This window comes from Bos indicus x Bos taurus, chromosome 7, assembly GCF_003369695.1.
Source record: "Bos indicus x Bos taurus breed Angus x Brahman F1 hybrid chromosome 7, Bos_hybrid_MaternalHap_v2.0, whole genome shotgun sequence".
Classification (NCBI taxonomy): Eukaryota; Metazoa; Chordata; class Mammalia; order Artiodactyla; family Bovidae; genus Bos; species Bos indicus x Bos taurus.
In genome coordinates this window covers 90,960,692-90,980,695 of record NC_040082.1, presented here as the reverse complement: position 1 = coordinate 90,980,695, position 20,004 = coordinate 90,960,692, and the positions used below count along the sequence as shown (strand labels likewise).

Below are 20,004 nucleotides of genomic sequence, written 5' to 3'. Positions count from 1 at the left end.
CCGACTCTTTGCGACCCCTTGAATCACAGCACGCCAGGCCTCCCTGTCCATCACCAACTCCCGGAGTTCACTCAGACTCACGTCCATCGAGTCAGTGATGCCATCCAGCCATCTCATCCTCTGTTGTCCCCTTCTCATCCTGCCCCCAATCCCTCCCAGCATCAGTCTTTTCCAATGAGTCATCTCTTCGCATCAGGCTGCCAAAGTACTGGAGTTTCAGCTTCAGCATCATTCCCTCCAAAGAAATCCCAGGGCTGATCTCCTTCAGAATGGACTGGTTGGATCTCCTTGCAGTCCAAGGGACTCTCAACAGTCTTCTCCAACACCACAGTTCAAAAGCATCAATTCTTCGGTGCTGAGCCTTCTTCACAGTCCAACTCTCACATCCATACATGACCACTGGAAAAACCATAGCCTTGACTAGATGGACTTTTGTTGGCAAACTAATGTCTCTACTTTTGAATATGCTATCTAGGTTGGTCATAACTTTCCTTCCAAGGAGTAAGCGTCTTTTAATCTCATGGCTGCAGTCACCATCTGCAGTGATTTTGGAGCCCCAAAAAAGAAAGTCTGACACTGTTTCCACTGTTTCCCCATCTATTTCCCATGAAGTGATGGGACCGGAAGCCATGATCTTCGTTTTCTGAACGTTGAGCTTTAAGCCAACTTTTTCACTCTCCACCCTCACTTTCATCAAGAGGCTTTTGAGTTCCTCTTCACTTTCTGCCATAAGGGTGGTGTCATCTGCATATCTGAGGTTATTGATATTTCTCCCGGCATTCTTGATTCCAGCTTGTGCTTCTTCCAATCTAGCGTTTCTCATGATGTACTCTGCATAGAAGTTAAATAAGCAGAGTGACAATATATACAGCCTTGACGTACTCCTTTTCCTACTTGCAACCAGTCTGTTGTTCTATGTCCAGTTCTAACTGTTGCTTCCTGACCTGCATACAGATTTCTCGAGAGGCAGGTCAGGTGGTCTGGTATTCCCATCTCTTTCAGAATTTTCCACAGTTGATTGTGATCCACACAGTCAAAGGACTTTGTGGCTTTGGCATAGTCAATAAAGCAGAAATAGATGCTTTTCTGGAACTCTCTTGCTTTGTCCATGATCCAGTGGATGTTGGCAATTTGATCTCTGGTTCCTCTGCCTTTTCTAAAACCAGCTTGAGCATCAGGAAGTTCACGGTTCACATATTGCTGAAGCCTGGCTTGGAGAATTTTGAGCATTACTTTACTAGCATGTGAGATGAGTGCAATTGTGCGGTAGTTTGAGCATTCTTTGGCATTGCCTTTCTTTGGGATTGGAATGAAAACTGACCTCTTCCAGTCCTGTGGCCACTGCTGAGTTTTCCAAATTTGCTGGCATATTGAGTGCAGCACTTTCACAGCATCATCTTTCAGGATTTGGAATAGCTCCACTGGAATTCCATCACCTCCACTAGCTTTGTTCATAGTGATGCTTTCTAAGGCCCAGTTGAATAGGGACATTGAATTATATGCTACCTTTACCACACAAAGAAAATTCATATTTACGCCATGATGTTGTTTAATATTCAGTCCATTTCCAATTTTCTTCATTGTTCTATGAAGTTTTTGCAGCTTTTTCTTTTGAACCAGGATCAAATCAAGGTTCATGCACTGCAAGTAAAGATTACATTATTCTAGTCCATTTTGATAAAGATCTTGTTTATTTTTTGCAACTTTGACTTTCTCGAGCCACCAGGTAAGCTGGTTTGAAGAAAGTCTCACATTCTGGATTTGTCTATTTCCTTGTCAGGCTGTTTTGTTTTTTTTTTTTTTCTAAAGTTTGAGTCTGCCACAAAGCATGTGGGATCTTAGTTCCCTGACAAGGGATTGAAATTGCAGCCCCTGCAGTGGAAGTGAGAAGTCTTAACCACTGGACCACCATGAAATTCCCATGAGGCTGTTTTATTGTTTCTCTATCCTTTGTAATTCTCATGAATTTAGACCTAGAGGCTTAATGCAATTGTCTTTTACTTTAAAATGTTATTTTCTATCGTAAAAGTCAAAGAACCCCATTAAAAAGAGTTGAGAAAGAGGAGAAAAATCCCCTATAATCCCCCAACCCTAAATAACCAGTGTTAGAATTCTTTCCTTCTTCCTTACCTTGTTTTTTCCACAGCATGTTTTCTACCTATCGTAAACCAGTGGGCAGATAGCATCATCTATTGCATTTAAAAATTTTATTTACTGATTTATGGATTTATGACTGTGTTGGGTCTTTGCGGCTGTGCTTGGGCTTTCTCTAGTTATGGTGTGCAGGCTTCTCATCACAGTGGCTTCTCTTGTTGGGGAGCATAGGTCTTAGGGTGGGGGAGCTTCAACAGTTGCAGCGGGCAGGCTTAGCAGTGGTTGCACACAGGATTAGTTGCCCTGTAGCATGCGGAATCTTCTCAGACCAGGGCTCAAACCTGTGTCCTCTGCATTGGCAGGTGGATTCTTAACCACTGGACCACTAGGGAAGTCCCAACCATTGCATTTTTACTCAACACTGCAGTGTGGTGGGAAGCCTTCAAATTGGAGCCCAGTGATTTCCACCTCCTGACAGTCACATTGTTGTGAAGTCCGCACCCACACTGAGGGAAAGTCTCTGTCTGTGACACCAGTAGCAAATGTTAGAAATGATGGTATGTTAAGTCTGATACTGGGTTATAAAAAGACTGTGGCTTCTTTCTTGGGCACTCCTCTCCCCCGCCTTTTAATTTTTTTTAATTGTGTTGGTTGTGCGGGGTTTTAGTTTCGGCATGGTGTATCTTTCGTGCTCTTCACTATGGTGCATCAGCTTCGCTCTCGTTGTGGCTCTTGGGTTTATTCGCCCTGTGGCATGTGGGATCTTAGTTCCCCAACCAGGGATTGAACCCTTGTCCCCTGCATTGGAAGACAGATTCTTAACCATTGGAACACTAGGGAAATCCCACTCCACTCTTGCTCGCTCCCTCCGTCTCACTCTCTTATTACCCACACAGGTCACACACACTGGAGGAACCCGGCCGCCATGTTATGATGACCCTCAAGTGGTGTATAGAAAGGTCTATATAGGGAGGGCCTAAGGCCTCTGATCAATAGCAATCAAGGCCCTATGGCCTGCCAACAACCATTTGAGTGAGCTTGGAAGCAGCCCCTCCCTCAGTTGAGCCTTCAGATGTGGCCATAGCTCCAGACAACACTGACTTCAGCATCTCCTGAAAGCCTTGAGCCAGAGCCACCCAGCTAAGCCACTCCTGATTTCTGATGCACAGACATTTTGAGATAATGGTTGGTCTTTTAAGTTGGTAAATTTGGGGACTGCTTGTTATGCAGCAACTACTAACTTATACATCTCCTGAAGGATTTTCCCCTGGCTACAAATTATTTCACCAGACCACAGTTCCTTGCGGGTATAGACTGTTCAATAGAGGGGAGGATCAGACCACACATTACCCACTCTCAGCAGAGGGTCCACTCTCCCCTTTGCCCACCCTGCTCTGGGCACAGTGCTCTGTGAAATAAGCTACTACCTCAGGGCCTTCACCTTTGCTGTTCCTTCTGCCTGGAATGCTCTTCTCCCAGATACCCCCATGGTTTTGCCCCTTGTCTCCTTCAGACATTTCTATTCAAATGTCAGACCTTACTAGCCTATCTGAAAGAGAACTCCAATTGCTCTGTTTTTTTTTTTAATATGTATTTACTTATTTGGCTGCATGGGGTCTTAGTTGTGGCAAGCCATCTTCATTGCATCATGCAGGATCTTTCATTGCAGCACATGGACTCTGCAGCTGCTGGGCTTGGGCTTAGTAGTGCAGCTCATGGGCTTAGTTGCCCTGTTACATGTGAGATCTTAGATCCCTGACCAAGGATGGAACCCAAGTACCCTACATTGCAAGGTGGGTTCTTAACCACTGGACTACTAGAGAAGTCCCTCCCATCACTCTTGATTCCCTTCTCCTACTTTATTTTCTTTCACAGGAGTTATCACTACCCGTCGCTATATACTTATTTAATAGTTGTATCCCTAATTGACTGTGAGCCCCTTGAGGGCAGGATCCCATCAGTCTTATTCTCTGTTGTGACTGTACTGGCCTGATACCCAGCAGATGCTCAGTAAATGTTCTGGGCATAACTGCTCTTGCACTCAATCACACAGTGAAAATGCAGCCATGAGAATTCCAACCTAAATGTGTGCACACATGCATGTGTTTTTTTTTTTTCCTAGAGTATTTGGGGTCGGGGGCTTCCCTGGTGGCTTATACGGTAAAGAATCTGCCTACAGTGCAGGAGCCCTGGGTTCAGTTCCTGGGTTGGGAAGATCCCCTGGAGAACGGAATGGAAACCCACTCCAATATTCTTGCCTGGAAAATCCCATGGACAGAGAAGCCTGGTGAGCTATAGTCCATGGGGTCACAAAGAGTCAGATACGACTGAGCAACCAACATAAGAGTATTTTTTTTTTAATTATTTATTTATTTTGGCTGTGCTGGTTCTTCGTTCCTGCACAGGCTTTTCTCTAGTTGTGACTAGCAGCGGCTACTCTAGGTGTAGTGCGGGGGCTTCTCATTATGGTGGCTCCTCTTGTTGTGGAGCACAGGCTCTAGGGCATGTGGGCTCAGTAGTTGCGGTTCCCAGCTCTAGAGTTCAGGTTTAGTAGTTGTGGTGCGTGGGCTTAGTTGCTCTGAAGCATGTGGAATCTTCCCAGACCAGGGATCAAACCAGTTTCCTGCACTGGCAGGCAGATTCTTTACCATTGAACCAAAAGGGAAACCCCGCCAGAGTATTGTATTATTTACTTTTTAAAAGATTTTTTTCCATGTGGACTATTTTCAAGTCTTTACTGAATTTGTTACTATATTGTTTCTGCTTTTATGCTTTGGATTTCTGGCCCCAAAGCATGTGGGATCTGGGGCCTCCCAGGTGGTGCTAGTGGTAAAGAACCTGCCTGCCAATGAGGGGGATGCGAGAGATGCAGATTCTATCCCTAGGTCAGGAAGATCTCCTAGAGTAGGAAATGACAACCTGCTCCAGTATTCTTGCCTGGAAAATTCCATGGGCAGAGCAGCCTGGTGGGCTACAATCCATTGGGCCGCAAAAAATATGACACAACTGAATGATTCAGCACAGCACATGTCTTATCTTAGCACCCCGACCAGAGATTGAACCTGCAGCCCCTGAATTGGAAGGCAAAGTCTTAACCATTGAACTGCCAGGGAAGTCCGTTTTCTGGAGTATTTAAAAAAATATCTGATAAAAATGGTTCATATAAAAAATTTAAATAAAAACAAAAACCTATCTGAGATGTTATTTCACCCACAAATACCTCAGAAAACATCTTTAGCTGAAAAAAATTTATTTTTAAACATCATTACAATGTCATTACCATTCTTAACAAAATCAACAATAGCTCCTTTATATCATCTAACACCTGGATCCAATCAAATTTCCCTGGTGGTCTCAAGCAAGCCCTTTTCCTGTGTGTGATTCTTATGTAATGTTACAAACTGCGTCCACCCTCCCATTCCCTCAATCGTTTCCCGCTTAATTTTTCTCCACATTACTAACACCATCCAGTCCACCATAGATTTTATATTTTCTGGCTCTCTCCTCCAATCAAAAAGATCACGAGTTCTTTGAGGTCAGGGAATTTTGTTTTCTACACTGCTGGTACAGAACGGACTCTCAAGAACTGTTCTTAAAGGAGTAAACCTGCAGTCCATGGAGTAGCAAAGAGTCGGACACGACTTGGCGACTGAACAACAACAAAATCATGATAACTTCCGCGATTTATTCAGAGATTTCGAATTGCAGCATCATCCTCACAGACCTCCTTTGAAGCCGGTGCTATTCGTATCCTCATTTCATAGCTAGGAAAACAAAGTTCAGCAAGGTTAAAGTTTGGGCTGCACTAGATTCTTCGTTGAACTCCGTCAGCGCTCTGAGGATAATCTCCGATCTCTTTAAGTTAAACCCCTCGGTGATCTGCTATCCAGGGTCCCCAAGCCCTAGCTCTGTGCAACCCATCCTCTTCATTTTCTCCCACCTTGTGTTTGTTGAGGACTACTGGCACTGACCACGTGGCTGGGTCGTGGGGACTTTACCCCCACACAGAGTTGGGACTTTTTCACGTGACCGCTGGGTAGCCAGGGAAGGTTCTTGAGTAAGTAAAAGGACAGGGCCAGCGCTTTCTCCGCGGGGTCCTCGGCCTGTCCCTCTCCCTCTTGTCACTCCTTGGGGAACGCGGTGGAAGGCGCTCAAGCACAACCTCCCTCCCTCCCTCTGGAAGCACCGTCGTTGCCCCTGGCAACAGAATCCAGATGAACCACAGAGACGCGCCCCGAGAGTGCAGAGTGGTCACTTTGGGCCAGCAAGACGCAGAGATCTAGAGAGGCACGCTGCGCCGATTGTCACGTGGACTGCCCTCGCGAAGGCGGGACTTCCGGCGGCGCCGTATTTTTTTTCCGGTTGCTGGCTCCTGCCGGCCCCTCCCGTACTGGGCCCTGCGCCCCCCCCCCCCCACCCCCCCCGCGGCCCCCTGCCGCCGGGCCCGCCGCCACTATGAAGAAATTCTTCCAAGAGATCAAGGCCGACATCAAGTTCAAGAGCGCGGGACCGGGTCAGAAGCTCACGGAGTCGGTGGGGTGCGTGACAGGCGTTGAAGCTTGAGACCCGGGGACGGGGATGGGCGTTGGGGGGCGGGGGGCGGCGCGCGGGAAGTCTAGGAAAGGCGAGGGGCGTGGAGGGGCGGCTGAGAGAACTTGGGGGACACCTCCGGGGGCGGGGCACGAGGGAGGGGTGGGAGTTGGGGGAGGGGAGGCCTCTGGGGGCGGGGCAGAGGGAGCGAGGCTCGAGGGGGCGGGGCTGCAGGAACTGAGGGGTCAGTTAAGAGACCCTAGCCGGTTAGGGCGGGCGGTAAGGGAGAGGCCAGGGATGCGGGGAACGGCCCCTGAAAAGTCATCGCCTAAGATCTGAGGGCATCTCGGTGATCAGAAGTTGGGGACTGATCCTGGAGAAACAAGAAGAACTGGGGTCGCAAAAAGTCGTGAAGCTTAAGCTCCGTGGCGATAGAGAACTGGGCTTTGGTTGTGGAGCAGGAGGGTGGACGGGAGGTGAGGATCCGGAGAGCTTAGGCGTTGTTGGAGATGTGGTCAGGCTTGGGAGGTGCGGGTGAACTGCGGGGGGCGGGGGGGAGGTGAGTGGCTCTGTGAGGGGCTGTGGAAGGTCTGGGAGGAGAAGGGAGGCAGGTGGGTGGAGTTGAGGACCTGGGGGACTCCGACTAGAAGGAGATGGGGGTCCTCCTCGTGGGTGATCGCTGAGTGGCCTGAAGGCCCCGGAGGGAGACCTGGGAGGGGAGGGAAGGTGGCCTCCACTTCAGGCCTCTGTAACTTGACTGGGGAGAACTTGAAGAGAGGGGCCTGGGGCCACACTGGAGACTCCATGGGGAAGTGTGAGGGGCCAGTGCTGAGCAGAAGATAGTGATGAGCTGGAGTGGATGGGCTGAGAAGGCTCCACTCTGGGGAGGAATGAGCAGAAGGAGTCTAGAAGGGGCTGGGATTCCTACAGGGAGCTACAGAGAGGGCTTGGAGGCCCGAGGGGGTTTAGGATGGGGAGTGACTAAAGAAAGTTGTCAGCCTGGGGAGGGGTCTGTAAGGCATAATGGAAGGGATTGTGAAGAGGTGGGGGCTGGGAGGACAGACTGGGTGGCCGGCAGTAAGGGTTGGTGAGGGAATCCTGAGGCAGTGGGGGTGGGTAAGGGAGAGTGGGTGCATGGTAAGAACATCAGGGCATCTGTCATGAGGCTTGGGGGTTCCCTAGGGTTCTTGGGAAGGGATCACTGAGTGGGGTGAAGGAGGCCCATGAGGGCCAGATCTGTGAGTCAGGGAGGAAAGTGCAGGTCCCGGGAGCCTGAGGGTAGCGGGGAAAGGAGGACCCCTTTAAAGGGGCCCAGGGAGAGTCATGGGCCAAACAAGGGAGTCCATTCATTTGTCCATCAAGTAGTGAGTGGAGGTGGGAGCTGGAGCAGCTGGGACTGTGTGTGACTGGAAGGAGGTGAGGGCTGATGGTTTTGTCAGACTGGAAGCCTGGAAGGAGAGGGGAGGGAAGTCATGTGGAAATTTGGGCTTCCATGATGCGCCTGGAGCCAGACTAGAGATGCAGGATGTGTGTCCAGCTAACTGCCACGGCATGAGAATCCCTGCCCTCTCAGGGCTCCCCTTCCTGTGAGGGGAGGTGGACAAGTAAGCCAATACATAAATGATGGAAGGTTTGCTGTGAAGGAAAAAAAAAACAGGGTTGAGATTGCCAGCGATGCTGGGGACTGTTAGGTGGTCTGAGAATGTCTCTCTAAGAAGGGGAAGTTTGAGCTCAGATTTAGCCGTGTGGAAATCAACCCATACCATACACATGCATGCACTGTTGAAGTGGCCCCTGTCCATCCCAGGAAGAATACTCCCCCAGACAGCAGAGTGCAAAGGTCTTGCGGTGGAAGACCGTCAGACCAAAGATGGGAGCAAATGAGGGAAAGGGCAGCCCGTGAGGGGCCTGTGTTTGCTACAGGGTTTTGTCGTTCTTGGGGTGAGGGGGCTGTATATGCAGAGGAGTGACTGGGTTTTAGAAGAACCCCTTTGGCTGCCAGGATGAGCCATGAAGGGAGGAGGGGGGAGTGAAAGGTTTGGAAAATGGTGCTTTTATTGAATGGTGGGGCTCGGGCGGGGCTACCCATAGGTGACTTGTCTGTTCTTCAGCCTGAAACTTTCAGCTGTGGACAGGGTGGGCAAGAGGAGCAGGGATCAGAAAAGAGGGCTGCCCTGGGTGTCTGACCAGAGAGGGGGACCGGGGAAGGGCGGAGGCGCAGAAAGGCCGTGAATGCAGAGTCTTGGCTCCCTCTTGAGATATAGCACAGGTGATTCCAGCTCCCAAAGAGAGAGTCCTGAGGGAAGAAGAGCAAGGCAGAGTCAGACCTGGGTGGGAGGCAGGACTCTACTGGAATGAGGAGGAGGCCAGGTCATTTCCCGGCTGGGTCAGGGCTAGAGGGTGCCCATCCTGCGGGGCAATCACCCTGCTTCCCAGGGTGGAGGCAATACCAAACCAGATCTCTCTAGCCTGCCTCACACAGGGCCTGTGTGCAGCCTGGCACACTGCCCCAGCTTCCATGAACCTCTGGGGCTTGTGAGAGAGTGGCTGGAGCCCTCGCAGGGAGGAACGTTGCCCTGAGGAATAGACATGCTGAGCCTTAGCTCCTGGCATGCCATCTACCTGGCACACAGTTGGTGCTCAGTAGACGAAGTCTGGATGGGTCTTACCCTTGTAGACAATACGGGTAGAGACTCTCCCATGGGGAAGGGGGCAGACGGTGGGTGTGCTCTCCCCCCGCCTGACAGGTGACGACTCCGAGGCCCAGACCAGGACAGGATTTGCCCAGAAGGGCCAAGCAGGGAATAGAACCACCATCTGACTCCAGGGACTCCTCTGTCAGCGTTAGAACCACTGTCTGGTGGCCCCCAGGGAAGAGGCACGGCTGTGTCTGCTGGGACAGGAGGGGGAGGGGACAGAAACTCTCCTGCTAACCCCATGTCACCTCACCATCCCCTTGCATCTCCTTAGGGAGAAGGCCCCCAAAGAGAAGCCCAGCCAGCCGCCAGTGCGACAGCCCCGCCAGGGACCCACCAATGAGGCGCAGATGGCGGCAGCAGCGGCCCTGGCCCGGCTGGAGCAGAAGCAGCCCCGGGCACGGGGTCCCACATCGCAGGACTCCATCCGGAACCAGGGTGAGCCTCGACTGTCCTCCAGCCATGGCGGGGGGACATGGGGCAGGTGGAGCAGGCCTCTCCCCACTGTCCTCTAAGTGGATCCTCTGCTTCTCATGGGTCCCGGAGCCTTCGGGCTCCCACACTTTGAGGTAGGAGGAGGTTTAAATCACAGTTGTGAGGAAGATCCCCTGGAGAAGGAAATGGCACCCCACTCCAGTATTCTTGCCTGGAGAATTCCACGGACAGAGGAGTCTGGCAGGCTACTGTCCATGGGGTAGCACAGAGTCATACGTGACTGAGCAACTAACACTTTTACCACAAAGGGGAAGTGCTGGTGAAAAGGCTCAGGAGGGGTCTGTCTGTGATCTGGGGCAGGGATGTCTGGGATGGTGGAGGGAGACAGAACCAGGACTTGGAGCAGGAGGAGGGCATGGTCTGGTGCAGCCTGAGCCTGGGGGCATGGAGAGGTGCGGGGGCCAGGAGGACCTCGAGCTGGAAGGACTAGAGTGTGACCCGTATGAGGATTCAGGCCTGGACGTGGCGTGCAGGCTCACTCCACACACTGACGTGTTCTCCGTCTCCCTGCCTCTCCCCACAGTGAGAAAGGAACTCCGGGCTGAAGCAGCGGTCAGTGGGGACCCAGAGGCCCCAGGGAGCAACACGGTAAAGACATTGCGGCAGCAGCAGTGGGACCCCCAAAGTGGGGCCTGGGGAGGGGGGCCTGGAGGGCCTGCTTGGGCTCTTTCCTCCTCTGGTCTTATTGGTGCCCAGTCCTGGGCTGTAAGCATCTGCTGCTGGGGAGGGGAGGGAGATGCAGCTGTCAGGGTGGATCGAGGTCACCTCTGGCCTCAGGGTACTGAGGCAGGTTAGGGAACCCCGTGGTGGAGGGTGGTGTCATCTGGGACCTGCATGCCTGGCGCATAATGAAACCAAACCCAAGTGCCGGGGGAGGGGCTGCACGTCCATTCAGTCATTCCCCTGTAACCACACACGGAGAGGAGCTGTTACAGTTCCCATTTTTCAGAAGAGAAAACTGAGGTTCAGAGAGCCCAGTGTCCTCAGTTTGCACCTCGAAACCAGCAGGGGCAGGACTGGAATTCCCGGGCTGTCTGACTCCAAAGCCCTCTCTTAGCACTGCCCTCTGCTGCTTTCCTTGGTAGTGGGGCACACAGAGACTGGTGTAATCTAACAGAGAGCTTGGCAGAAAGGGTGTTCTGAGCAGCACCACCCGTGAGGCCTGAGAGTTTTAGAAAGGAAGGAACCTTGAAGATGACCTAGGAATTGAGTTGCAGACCAAGGCTGGGGCTCACCCAGGGCACCTTTGACCCCCTGACTCCCTTTCCAAAGCCCCTTCCTCACTCCTCAGTCAGGGGGAGCAGGAGCCCTCAGTTGAGCATTTGCTCTGTGTCCAGAGCACGCTCTGTGTTCCTTATCTTGTTGAATTCTGAGTTGGTCCCTCAAGGACATCTTACAACCCCGAAGATGAGCTCCGAGGGGCTTGGCTACTGGGCCACAGTGTTCCACAGTAGGCAGAGGTGACAACGTTAGGCCTAGGGCTGTCTGGCTCCCAGGGCTATGCTCTCAGGAGTGTGGCACTCAGGGTGGCCTTTGTCCACAGTCCAGGCTGACACCTTCTCCCATCTTCCCAGGCGCCTGAGCCCAAAGAGGAAGGCTCTGCCCACCTGGCGGTGCCCGGGGTATACTTCACCTGCCCCCTCACGGGGGCCATCCTAAGGAAGGACCAGCGGGACGCCCGCATCAGAGAGGCCATTCTCATGGTGAGTGCCTGCCCCGATGCCTGAGCTGTCCCTTGAAGTCTGGAAGGCCCAGCAGCCCCTGCAGCGTCACCACCTGGGTGTGCTCCAGTTCTGTGCTAACCTTCCTCACCTGTGGGACAGAATTCACAGTCCGGGAGGGTAGGTGGAGAAAGCTGCCTCCACCCTCCCCGGGGCACCAGCTTTGAGCGTGTTATATCCGTTCTCAGAGATGCTCCAGATACAAACTACCGAGGCATCTGTATCTCCTACATGGGCTGCGTTTTTGTTTTACATAAAAATCAATCTGCCGTTCACATCTGACATGGAACTGCAGCATTTATCAGTACAGGAAGAATTTCCATGTTTTGTTTTTTTTTTGCTTAAAATTCTTTATTAGGAAATAATTCCAAACCTAAAGAAAAAGTACAAGAACAGAAAGAACATCTGAATCTCCTTCACCTAGGGTAGGAGTGACCTATTACTGTTCCAACAGATTATTACAAATATTACAAATGTGGTGCCTCCAGAGGCACGTCTCTGCCCTCACAGTTCTGGAAGTTAGGAGTGGGCTACAGTCAAGATGGTCACAGGGCTGTGAGCCTTCTGGGAGCCCTGGGGATTCAGGCTGTTTGCTGCTGTTCCTTTGCTGCCTTCACGGCCAGCTGAGCCAGGCCAGGCCTTTCCTAGCTGCCCGCTCTCTGCTTCTTTCTCTGTCTTCCCCCTCTTCAGGGCCCTTACGACTCCATTGGGCTCACCTGGTAATCCCAGCTAATCTTATCTTAAGGTCAAATCAACAGCCTTAACTCCATCTGCTCAACCCCTGCCCCTTAACCTACATTCTCCCAGGTTCCAGGGATCAAGTTACAAATACCTGTGTCATTCTCCCCACCTTACCCAAACCTGCCAGTTGTTAACGTTTTTTACCTCATTTGCTCTATCACCCCTCTCTGTTTTTTTTTTTTTTTTTTTTGCCACGCCGCATGTGGGATCTTAGTTCCCCCACTAGGGATGGAACCCACACACTTTGCATTGGAAGCACAGAATCTTAACCACCGGACCATCATGGAAGTCCCTCTATTTTTTTCTGAGCGGTTTGAAAGTCTGCTTTCTCCATAGTGACTGCACGGTGACTCCTGTAAATTGTTCCTTGACTAACCAGCCCTGTGTTGATCAGCATGTAGGAAGTTTCCAATCTTTCACTAGAGAGGACAATATTTATGATGAAAACCTGGTCTGTACAGCACTTCGAGCTGTAGGTTCCATTCCGGAAGCTAAGTTGCTGGAACAAAGAACATCTGCGTCAGGCTTTGGATAGTTGTCACCAGGTGATCCTCCATAGAGTTTGTCCCGACTCACTCTCTCACCAGCATTGTGGGAGAAAGTTCCCATTTGCCCTGTCCCCTGTCACTGTGGGTGACCAAACGTTCATTGCCTCTACCCAAATTGATAGGTAAAAACATTTCAGCAGTTTTTAGTTTGCATCTCCCTTTTTAGGGTTAGGTTGTCTATGTTTTCATATGAGAATGCATCTTTTGACCATTTTTGTATTGGGTTTTTTTTTTTATTATTGATTTGTAGGCACTCTTTACATATTAGGGAAATGAGGTTTTTGTCTATGATCTGGGGATATTTTACTCCAGTTTATATATTTTTTTCTCCAGCTTATTTTTATATTCTGCTTATGGTCACATAGCCATGCAGAAATTTTTTCTATGTAATTCAATGCATTGATTTTAATTTATGGCTTCCAGGTTTTTGGCATACTTAGAAAAGCCTTCCCTACTAAAGAATTAAAACAGTTCTTCCATGGTTTTTCTAGTGCTATTCTGTCTTGCTTTTTAATGTTTAAAGGTTTGCTCCAACTAGAATTTATCCCTGTGTAGAATATGATGCATGCAGCTAGGGTTATTTTCATTTTCAAAAAATTTTCATTGGAGTATAGTTAATTTACAGTGTTGTGCGTGTTTATTTTTTCCCCAGATAGTTACCCAGTTTTCCCCAGTCCTTATTTGTTGAAATACCTGTCTCTGGCCACTGTGAAGTCCACCCCCATCACAACATGAATACCTACATGGACGTTGTGTTCCTTTGTTCCTTGTCTGTTCACATCCCCTGGTCCTAATTTAAATGAGGCTGCAGGCTGCCTGGATACTTCTGAGAACAGCATTGGGAGCTGCAGCTCTTTGCTGGGGGGTGGGTGTGCTTGTCCCAGGAGGCTGAAGTGGGGGCCGTCAGCCTGGCTCAGCCATATCCTGAGGACGCCCCCCCCCCCCCCCCGCCTCCATCTCACAGCTGCTGCTTTGCAGACCCACTTACTTGGCCCGTCTGAACCTTTTTGTCTTATGCTGGTAACTGGCAGACTGGACAAGGTCCAGATTTGAAGTCCCCAGGAGAGTTGACCCAGTTCACATCAGATGTCAAGTGACACATGGCTGCTGAAGGCTGACCCCCACTGTAGTTCAGAGAGGCGGGCCGGGGCAGGCAGAGGCTTCACACCTACCTTCCAGGAGCTCTGGCTGGGCTTCTGCGGGGGTGCACAGGTAGATCTGAGTGGCCAGGTGGTCTCTGCTCTGATCCATCACCTCTAATGACCCCACTGTTTACCCGCACCCCTGTTCAGGCAGAGCAGATGTGTTTGAGGCTGCCGCAGGTACCAGCCCCACTGGCCATGTAACTGCTGACTTTCTGGGGCTGCGGAAAAACAAGACCCCACAGTGAGGCCATGTGCTTGGCTGTCCAGTGCGAGCACACTTGCGCCTGACCCTGCTCCTCACCTTGGTGACCCATTCTCAGTCTCTCCCTACTGCGATGCTGTTTGCTGGGTCCCTGGGGGCACCCAGAGGCTGGGCCAGCTGAGGGATCAAACACGGCCCCTCCAATCCCCAGGGAAGCAGGTGGCACCCCCAAGGCAGGGGGACGGGTCAGCGGCATCTCCACTGTTTTGCCTCCCTGGCTGTGCATTGGGCAGCCGCAGGTCACAGACCTTTTTTGCATCCTGTTTCTGCCACCTCAGTCTGTTTCTAGAACGTCCCTTGCAGGGCTGGGGGATTAGGAGAGGCAGTGCGTCTACAGTGGCTGGCAGGTTCCGGACATGCTGCCAGTGTGTGCTGAGAGCCAGGCCACTTAGCCAGTGTGGCCCCGAGGAGGGTGCTTCCTGACCCTCTGCTTTCTTGACTCCCCCAGCACTTCTCCACTGACCCAGTGGCTGCCTCCATCATGAAGATCCACACGTTCAACAAGGACCGGGACCGCGTGAAGCTGGGCGTGGACACCATTGCCAAGTGAGTGGGCAGCCCTCTCCCACCAGGCGCCAACTCCTGCTGAGGAGGCCTGCAGGAAGCATGGTCCTCTCCCTGGGCCCTTGGGGAAGGGGTCTGGTCTCTCTGGGGCCATTTATCAATCTTTAAAATGAAGAGGTTTATTGCATCTGTTCAGTTGCTCAGTCGTGTCCAACTCTGCAACCCCATGGACTGCAGCACACCAGGCTTCCCTGTCCATCAGCAACTCCCAGAGCTTACTCAAACTCACGTCCATCGAGTCAGTGATGCCATCCAACCATCTCATCCTCTGTCATCCCCTTCTCCTCCCGCCTTCGATCTTTCCCAGCATCAGGGTCTTTTCTAGTGAGTCAGTTGTTTGCATCAGGTGGCCAAAGTATTGGAGTTTAGCTTCAGCATTAGTCCTTCCAATGAATATTCAGGACTGATTTCCTTTAGGATGGACTGGTTGGATCTCCTTGCAATCCAAGGGACTCTCAAAAGTCTTCTCCAACACCACAGTTCAAAAGCATCAATTTTTTGGCACTTAGCTGTCTTTATAATACAACTCTCACATCCATACACGACTACTGGATAAACCATAGCTTTGACTAGACGGACCTTGTATCAGGGGTTCCCAACCCTGGCTTCCTATTGGGATCATCAGAAGAGAGTGAAGAGGCAGGGTCGCCCTGTTCCTCTTATTGAGCAGGTCTGGGTGGCGGTGCCTAGCAGTTTGTGCTACTCAGGAGCCCCCCAAGCTGGAGGACCTCCAGGGACCCATCAGCTCCAGAGACCGTTCTGGCCCTGCCCCGCTCTACCCACCGTGGCAGGTCATTGGTGCCCTCAGAAGGCAGGACCGAAGGGGAGGCCTGGTGTCTTGGGCGCCAGGGGTCGGGGTTTGTGGGGTGTCCAGGTATGGCAGCACCTTGCTTGGGGTCACCCTTAATGAGGTGGCGTGGCTCTGAGCTGTCGGCCCCTATCCATCCCAGGTACCTAGACAACATCCACCTGCACCCAGAGGAGGAGAAGTACCGAAAGATCAAGGTGCAGAACAAGGTGTTCCAGGTGAGGGCTGCTGGCAGAGGGACTGGGCCTGGTGTGACTGGGCCCATGAGGCCCCCCAGGACCCAAGCCATCACAGGGAGCAGCTGGCTTGCAGACAGCCTGGGATGGGGGCTACAGCTGGCTGCAGAAGGGCCCCTACTTGGGGGGTGGGTTAGGGGGGTGGGCAGTGGGGAGCAGTCCAGGTGGGCTGAGGTGGTGGGTGGGAGGGTGGGCTCTCTGAGCACCATACACCCTCTGCCCTGCCCACCACCCACAGTGTTGAGTTAGTTGAGAGAACATCAGCACTGGGGAGGTTTTCCACACAAAGGCAGGCTTCTGGCATCTGTGGAGAAATTGGCCCATCACCCTGGCCCGTGGTATCTGCTCCTGCGGCCGGAAGGGCCCCACTTTCTTCTGGTGGCTTCCACCTGAGTCCAGCATCACACAGCTGGCCTGCCCCACCTTTGGCACTCCCTCCTCACGTTGTCCTTTGGATCTTCAGCCTGCCCTGGTGTTGACTTTTCTCGGTCCCCGGCCCTCTGTGAGCTCAGCCCCTCAGACGGCTTCAGGAGTTCAGCCTGTCCAGGGATAGCAGCTGCACTGAGACCAGGGACTCCGGGCCGGGAGGGCCAGGGTGGGCGGAGAGTCTTGAGGGGCACAGGGAGGCCCCCAAGGGTCCCGTGTGACCTCTGCCTCCGCTCTCAGGAACGCATTCACTGCCTGGAAGGGACCCACGAGTTTTTTGAGGCCATCGGTTTCCAGAAGGTGCTGCTTCCAATCCCTGACCAGGGTAAGAGCCAAGTTGGGGCAGGAGGGTCCGGCGAGGGGTCTCCCTGACTAGGCAGTGACGTTTCTGCGTGTTCCAGAGGGCCCCGAGGAGTTTTACGTGTTGAGCGAGGCCGCTCTGGCCCAGCCTCAGAGTCTGGAGTGGCACAAGGAGCAGCTGCTGAGCGCCGAGCCTGTGCGTGCCACTCTGGCCCGCCAGCGCCGCGTCTTCCGGCCCTCGACCCTGGCCTCGCAGTTTGACCTGCCCGCGGACTTCTTCAACCTCACGGCCGAGGAGATCAAGCGGGAGCAGCGGCTGCGGTCGGAGGCCGTGGAGCGGCTGAGCGTGCTACGGACCAAGGCCATGCGTGAGCGGGAGGAGCAGCGGGAGATGCGCAAGTACACGTACACGCTGCTGCGCGTGCGCCTCCCCGACGGCTGCCTGTTGCAGGGTCCGTTCTGGGCACCTGTGCGGTACCTCCAGGCTGCGTTTGTCCCCGGGGAGGTGTGCGTGCGCGTCCCCGACGGCTGCCTGCTGCAGGGTGCAGGGTGCGCGCTGGGCGCCCGTGTGGCCTGTCTGGGCTGCGCTCGTCCCTGGGGAGGAGGCTGAGGGCTCACGGCCGGCTGGCGCAGAGGGGCTCCCACGAGCTCCAGCGCCACTTGACTGTCTCACCCCAGGGACCTTCTACGCCCGGGAGCGGGTGGCGGCGCTGTATGGGTTTGTCCGGGAGGCCTTGCAGAACGACTGGCTGCCCTTTGAGCTGCTGGCCTCGGGTGGGCAGAAGCTGTCGGAAGATGAGAACCTGGCCTTCAACGAGTGTGGGCTGGTGAGTGATGGCTCCCCGCACCTTAACCCGACTCTCTGGGCTCTTGTTAAATCATCACAAGCCCCCAAGAGGGGATGGGATGGTACTGGGGAGGTGTCCCTGGGTGTTAAGACCCACCTTCCCACTTGTGGTGTGGCCTTGAGTAACTTCTGTTTGCAAAATGGAAATGTGCCAAGTGTGTTAAGAGTCCTTTGCAAAGCAGAGACCAGAAGGCATTCAAAATGCAGGAATTCTTTGAGAGGATGAAGGAGGGGGCTGGATTGCGGTCAGACCCTGATTCAGGGAGACTGGGAAGGAGGCCTGGAGAGGAAGTGCCAACTGCTGCCCCGGGCTGGGTGGGCTTCAGCCAGGCCAGGGGGGCGTCCTCATCTGATGTGCCCTTGACAGCACAGCGGTGCTATCACCCGTGGGCCGGAGCAACCCTGGGCGAGCGTGGCCTGGGCTCCAGCAGGGAGATTTGAACGTGGAGCTGGACCTCTGCGCCTCTCACCCTGCTGCAGGTACCCTCTGCCCTCCTGACCTTCTCGTGGGACGCGGCTGTGCTTGAGGACATCAGGGCTGCAGGCACCCAGCCAGACACGTCTATCCTGAAACCCGAGCTCCTGTCGGCCATTGAGAAGCTCTAGTGAAATAAAGCAGGGTTGGCTCAGTCCCACCGTGGGTCTGTCTCATGCTCTCCTCCACGTTCTCCCGTCCCAGTCCCTGTCCCACCTCCAGAACCACTCGCCCTGCCCATGGGGCAGTGTGAGCATGAGGAGGGGCGCTGGCTGGCCGGGCACACAGCCATGACCACCGTCAGGAGAGGGCATCACTAGTAATCTGTTTAACAGAAGCCCTGGGTGCCTCCCAGGCAGAGCAGCCTGCAGCCCTGGCCAGGACCGTGTGTGCAGTGGCCCTAGGGTAACTGGCCAAGGGAGGCCTGGGCCTATCAGAACAAGTTCTGTAAAGTTATAAACCTGAATAAACAGATGTTGACTAGTTTCCTGGTGGTGAGTTCAAGCTGTGGGAGGCAGGGTCAGCAGCTGCGAAACCACCAGTGAGCAAGGCTGGCTGTGGCTCCTGGTGAAGCAGGGTCAGGTGGACACCTGCTCGGGTGGTACCTGGGGTCCCAGGAGCCCCTCATGTCTGAGGCAAGCTCTTCACTTCCCATGCTTTCCTATGTTGTCCCCACTGCCTACGAGCCAGCCCTGCTGAGGGCTCCTGGGGCCAGAACCCGTGAATATGACATTATGTGCCAGAGGGGCTTGGGGTGTGGGTAAGGACGAACTAGGCGACTGTCCTGGGTTATGCAGTGAGCCCAGGCGTCCCCAAGGGAGCTCTAACGTGTGGAAGGAAATAAAGATGGGAGATGTGACGCTGCAGGTCCTGAAGATGGAGGAGGGGCTTCTAACAGCTACAAAAAGCGGAAATGGGTTCCCTAAGAAACGGGGTTCCCCCTTCCAAAAGAATTGGGTTCTTCTGGAAGAATAAAATGGGGTTCTCTTGTTCCAGAAGAAACCATCTCTCCCCTCAATTTAACCTAGCGAGGGCCTCATGAGGCTTCTGCCCCTAGAACTGTTAAGAACAATGTGGGGCGCTTTGTCACAGCAGCCATGGGGATCTAACAGAGACAGGGAAACAAAGGTCTAGAGGGTGGAGGAACTGCCCTGTCTGGACTCCGCCTTCATGGAGGCCAGTGGTGATTGGCTCTCTGGCCACTATGAGGTGAGAGCTTCCAGGCCCCTGATGTGATTAGACACAAAAATTTCCTGTAACCCACAGCCACTGAGTAGCCCCCACACAAGCTGTGCCTCACACTTGGGCAGCCCAGAGCTGTCCTCACATGGGGGCAGGACCTGGGCCCACCCTCCTTGGCTGCCTGATCCCCACCCAGAACCTGCTAGTGGGTAGACGGTAAATTGTCAGGTGGCAGCTAGCAAGGTTAAAGGCACTTAACCATGATTGAGGCTGGTGGCCACACCCACAGGTGGGAGCTGCACCCACGCCTCACCCCTGTGCCAGCAACCTGCAGCACTTATTCCCAGGTGGGGCCAGGGTCCGCACCCCACCCCCACGGAGCTGGATGGAGGAAGACCCTCTCCAGGAGGATCAGGGTACTGCCAGGAGAGGCGGGCCAGGAGCGTCTTAGCTAGCAGATGGCGTGGCCCCCAAGGGCAGGGTCATGTTGCCCCACCTCAGGAGTGAGGCATCCACAGTCTGAACAGGTACTCACGCTGAGATGCCAGCTGACTCTTCTTCCAACAAAACAATGTGCTGTGAAGGGCCAGCAGGACTGGAGCCTGGTTCCAATAGTTAGAATTCTGCCAGAACCTCGCTGCCCCTGGCCCTCGGTACATGCTCAGATGCCTCTGCTGGGCCCATCACAGCCCTGTCCTAGGGCCACTCCAGGGTCCAGTAGGTGCAGCGCCTGGCTCCACAATTCCTAGCTTCAGCACTCCCGAGGCTGGGAACACCCTCTGCCCACCCGCCAAGGGGCAGGAAGGGTTAACCAGCACAAGCACTTGCCGAGGAGCCCCAGCACACAACAAAGAGATGGGACAGAACTTGTATGAAGCGTTGAACTTTAAACAAAGGCCACAGGTCCACGCGTGGGGAACTGGGGGGTGGACAT

The 20,004-nt window shown here is 53.4% G+C and overlaps 1 protein-coding gene and 1 long non-coding RNA gene across 3 annotated transcripts; one reads left to right on the top strand and one right to left on the bottom strand.

The window, feature by feature from the left end:
• Positions 1–5,327: 5,327 nt before the first annotated feature.
• LOC113895745 lies at positions 5,328–6,295 on the bottom strand. Its single transcript, XR_003511921.1, has 2 exons — positions 6,035–6,295; positions 5,328–5,858 (listed from the first exon to the last, which is right to left on the bottom strand). It is a non-coding gene; the product is annotated as an uncharacterized LOC113895745 (long non-coding RNA).
• Positions 6,296–6,420: 125 nt separating this feature from the next.
• UBXN6 (UBX domain protein 6) lies at positions 6,421–18,374 on the top strand. 2 transcript variants are annotated; one of them, XM_027547291.1, is made up of 10 exons: positions 6,421–6,632; positions 9,595–9,758; positions 10,339–10,403; positions 11,390–11,518; positions 14,681–14,778; positions 15,747–15,822; positions 16,507–16,591; positions 16,668–17,018; positions 17,245–17,393; positions 17,894–18,374. In XM_027547291.1, the coding sequence occupies exons 1-10, from the start codon at positions 6,550–6,552 to the stop codon at positions 18,017–18,019; spliced, it is 1,326 nt and encodes a 441-aa protein (XP_027403092.1). In that variant the 5' UTR covers positions 6,421–6,549; the 3' UTR covers positions 18,020–18,374. The 2 variants fall into 2 exon arrangements, with proteins under 2 accessions (XP_027403092.1, XP_027403094.1); XM_027547293.1 differs by lacking the exon at positions 6,421–6,632 and adding an exon at positions 6,868–7,100.
• Positions 18,375–20,004: the final 1,630 nt, after the last annotated feature.

Coding starts and splice junctions, on each gene's coding strand:
- UBXN6 (XM_027547291.1), top strand. CDS start 6,550: ATGAAGAAATTCTTCCAAGAGATCAAGGCCGACATCAAGTTCAAGAGC. Junction 6,633..9,594: donor AAGCTCACGGAGTCGGTGGG/GTGCGTGACAGG, acceptor GCATCTCCTTAG/GGAGAAGGCCCCCAAAGAGA. Junction 15,823..16,506: donor TGCAGAACAAGGTGTTCCAG/GTGAGGGCTGCT, acceptor CTCCGCTCTCAG/GAACGCATTCACTGCCTGGA.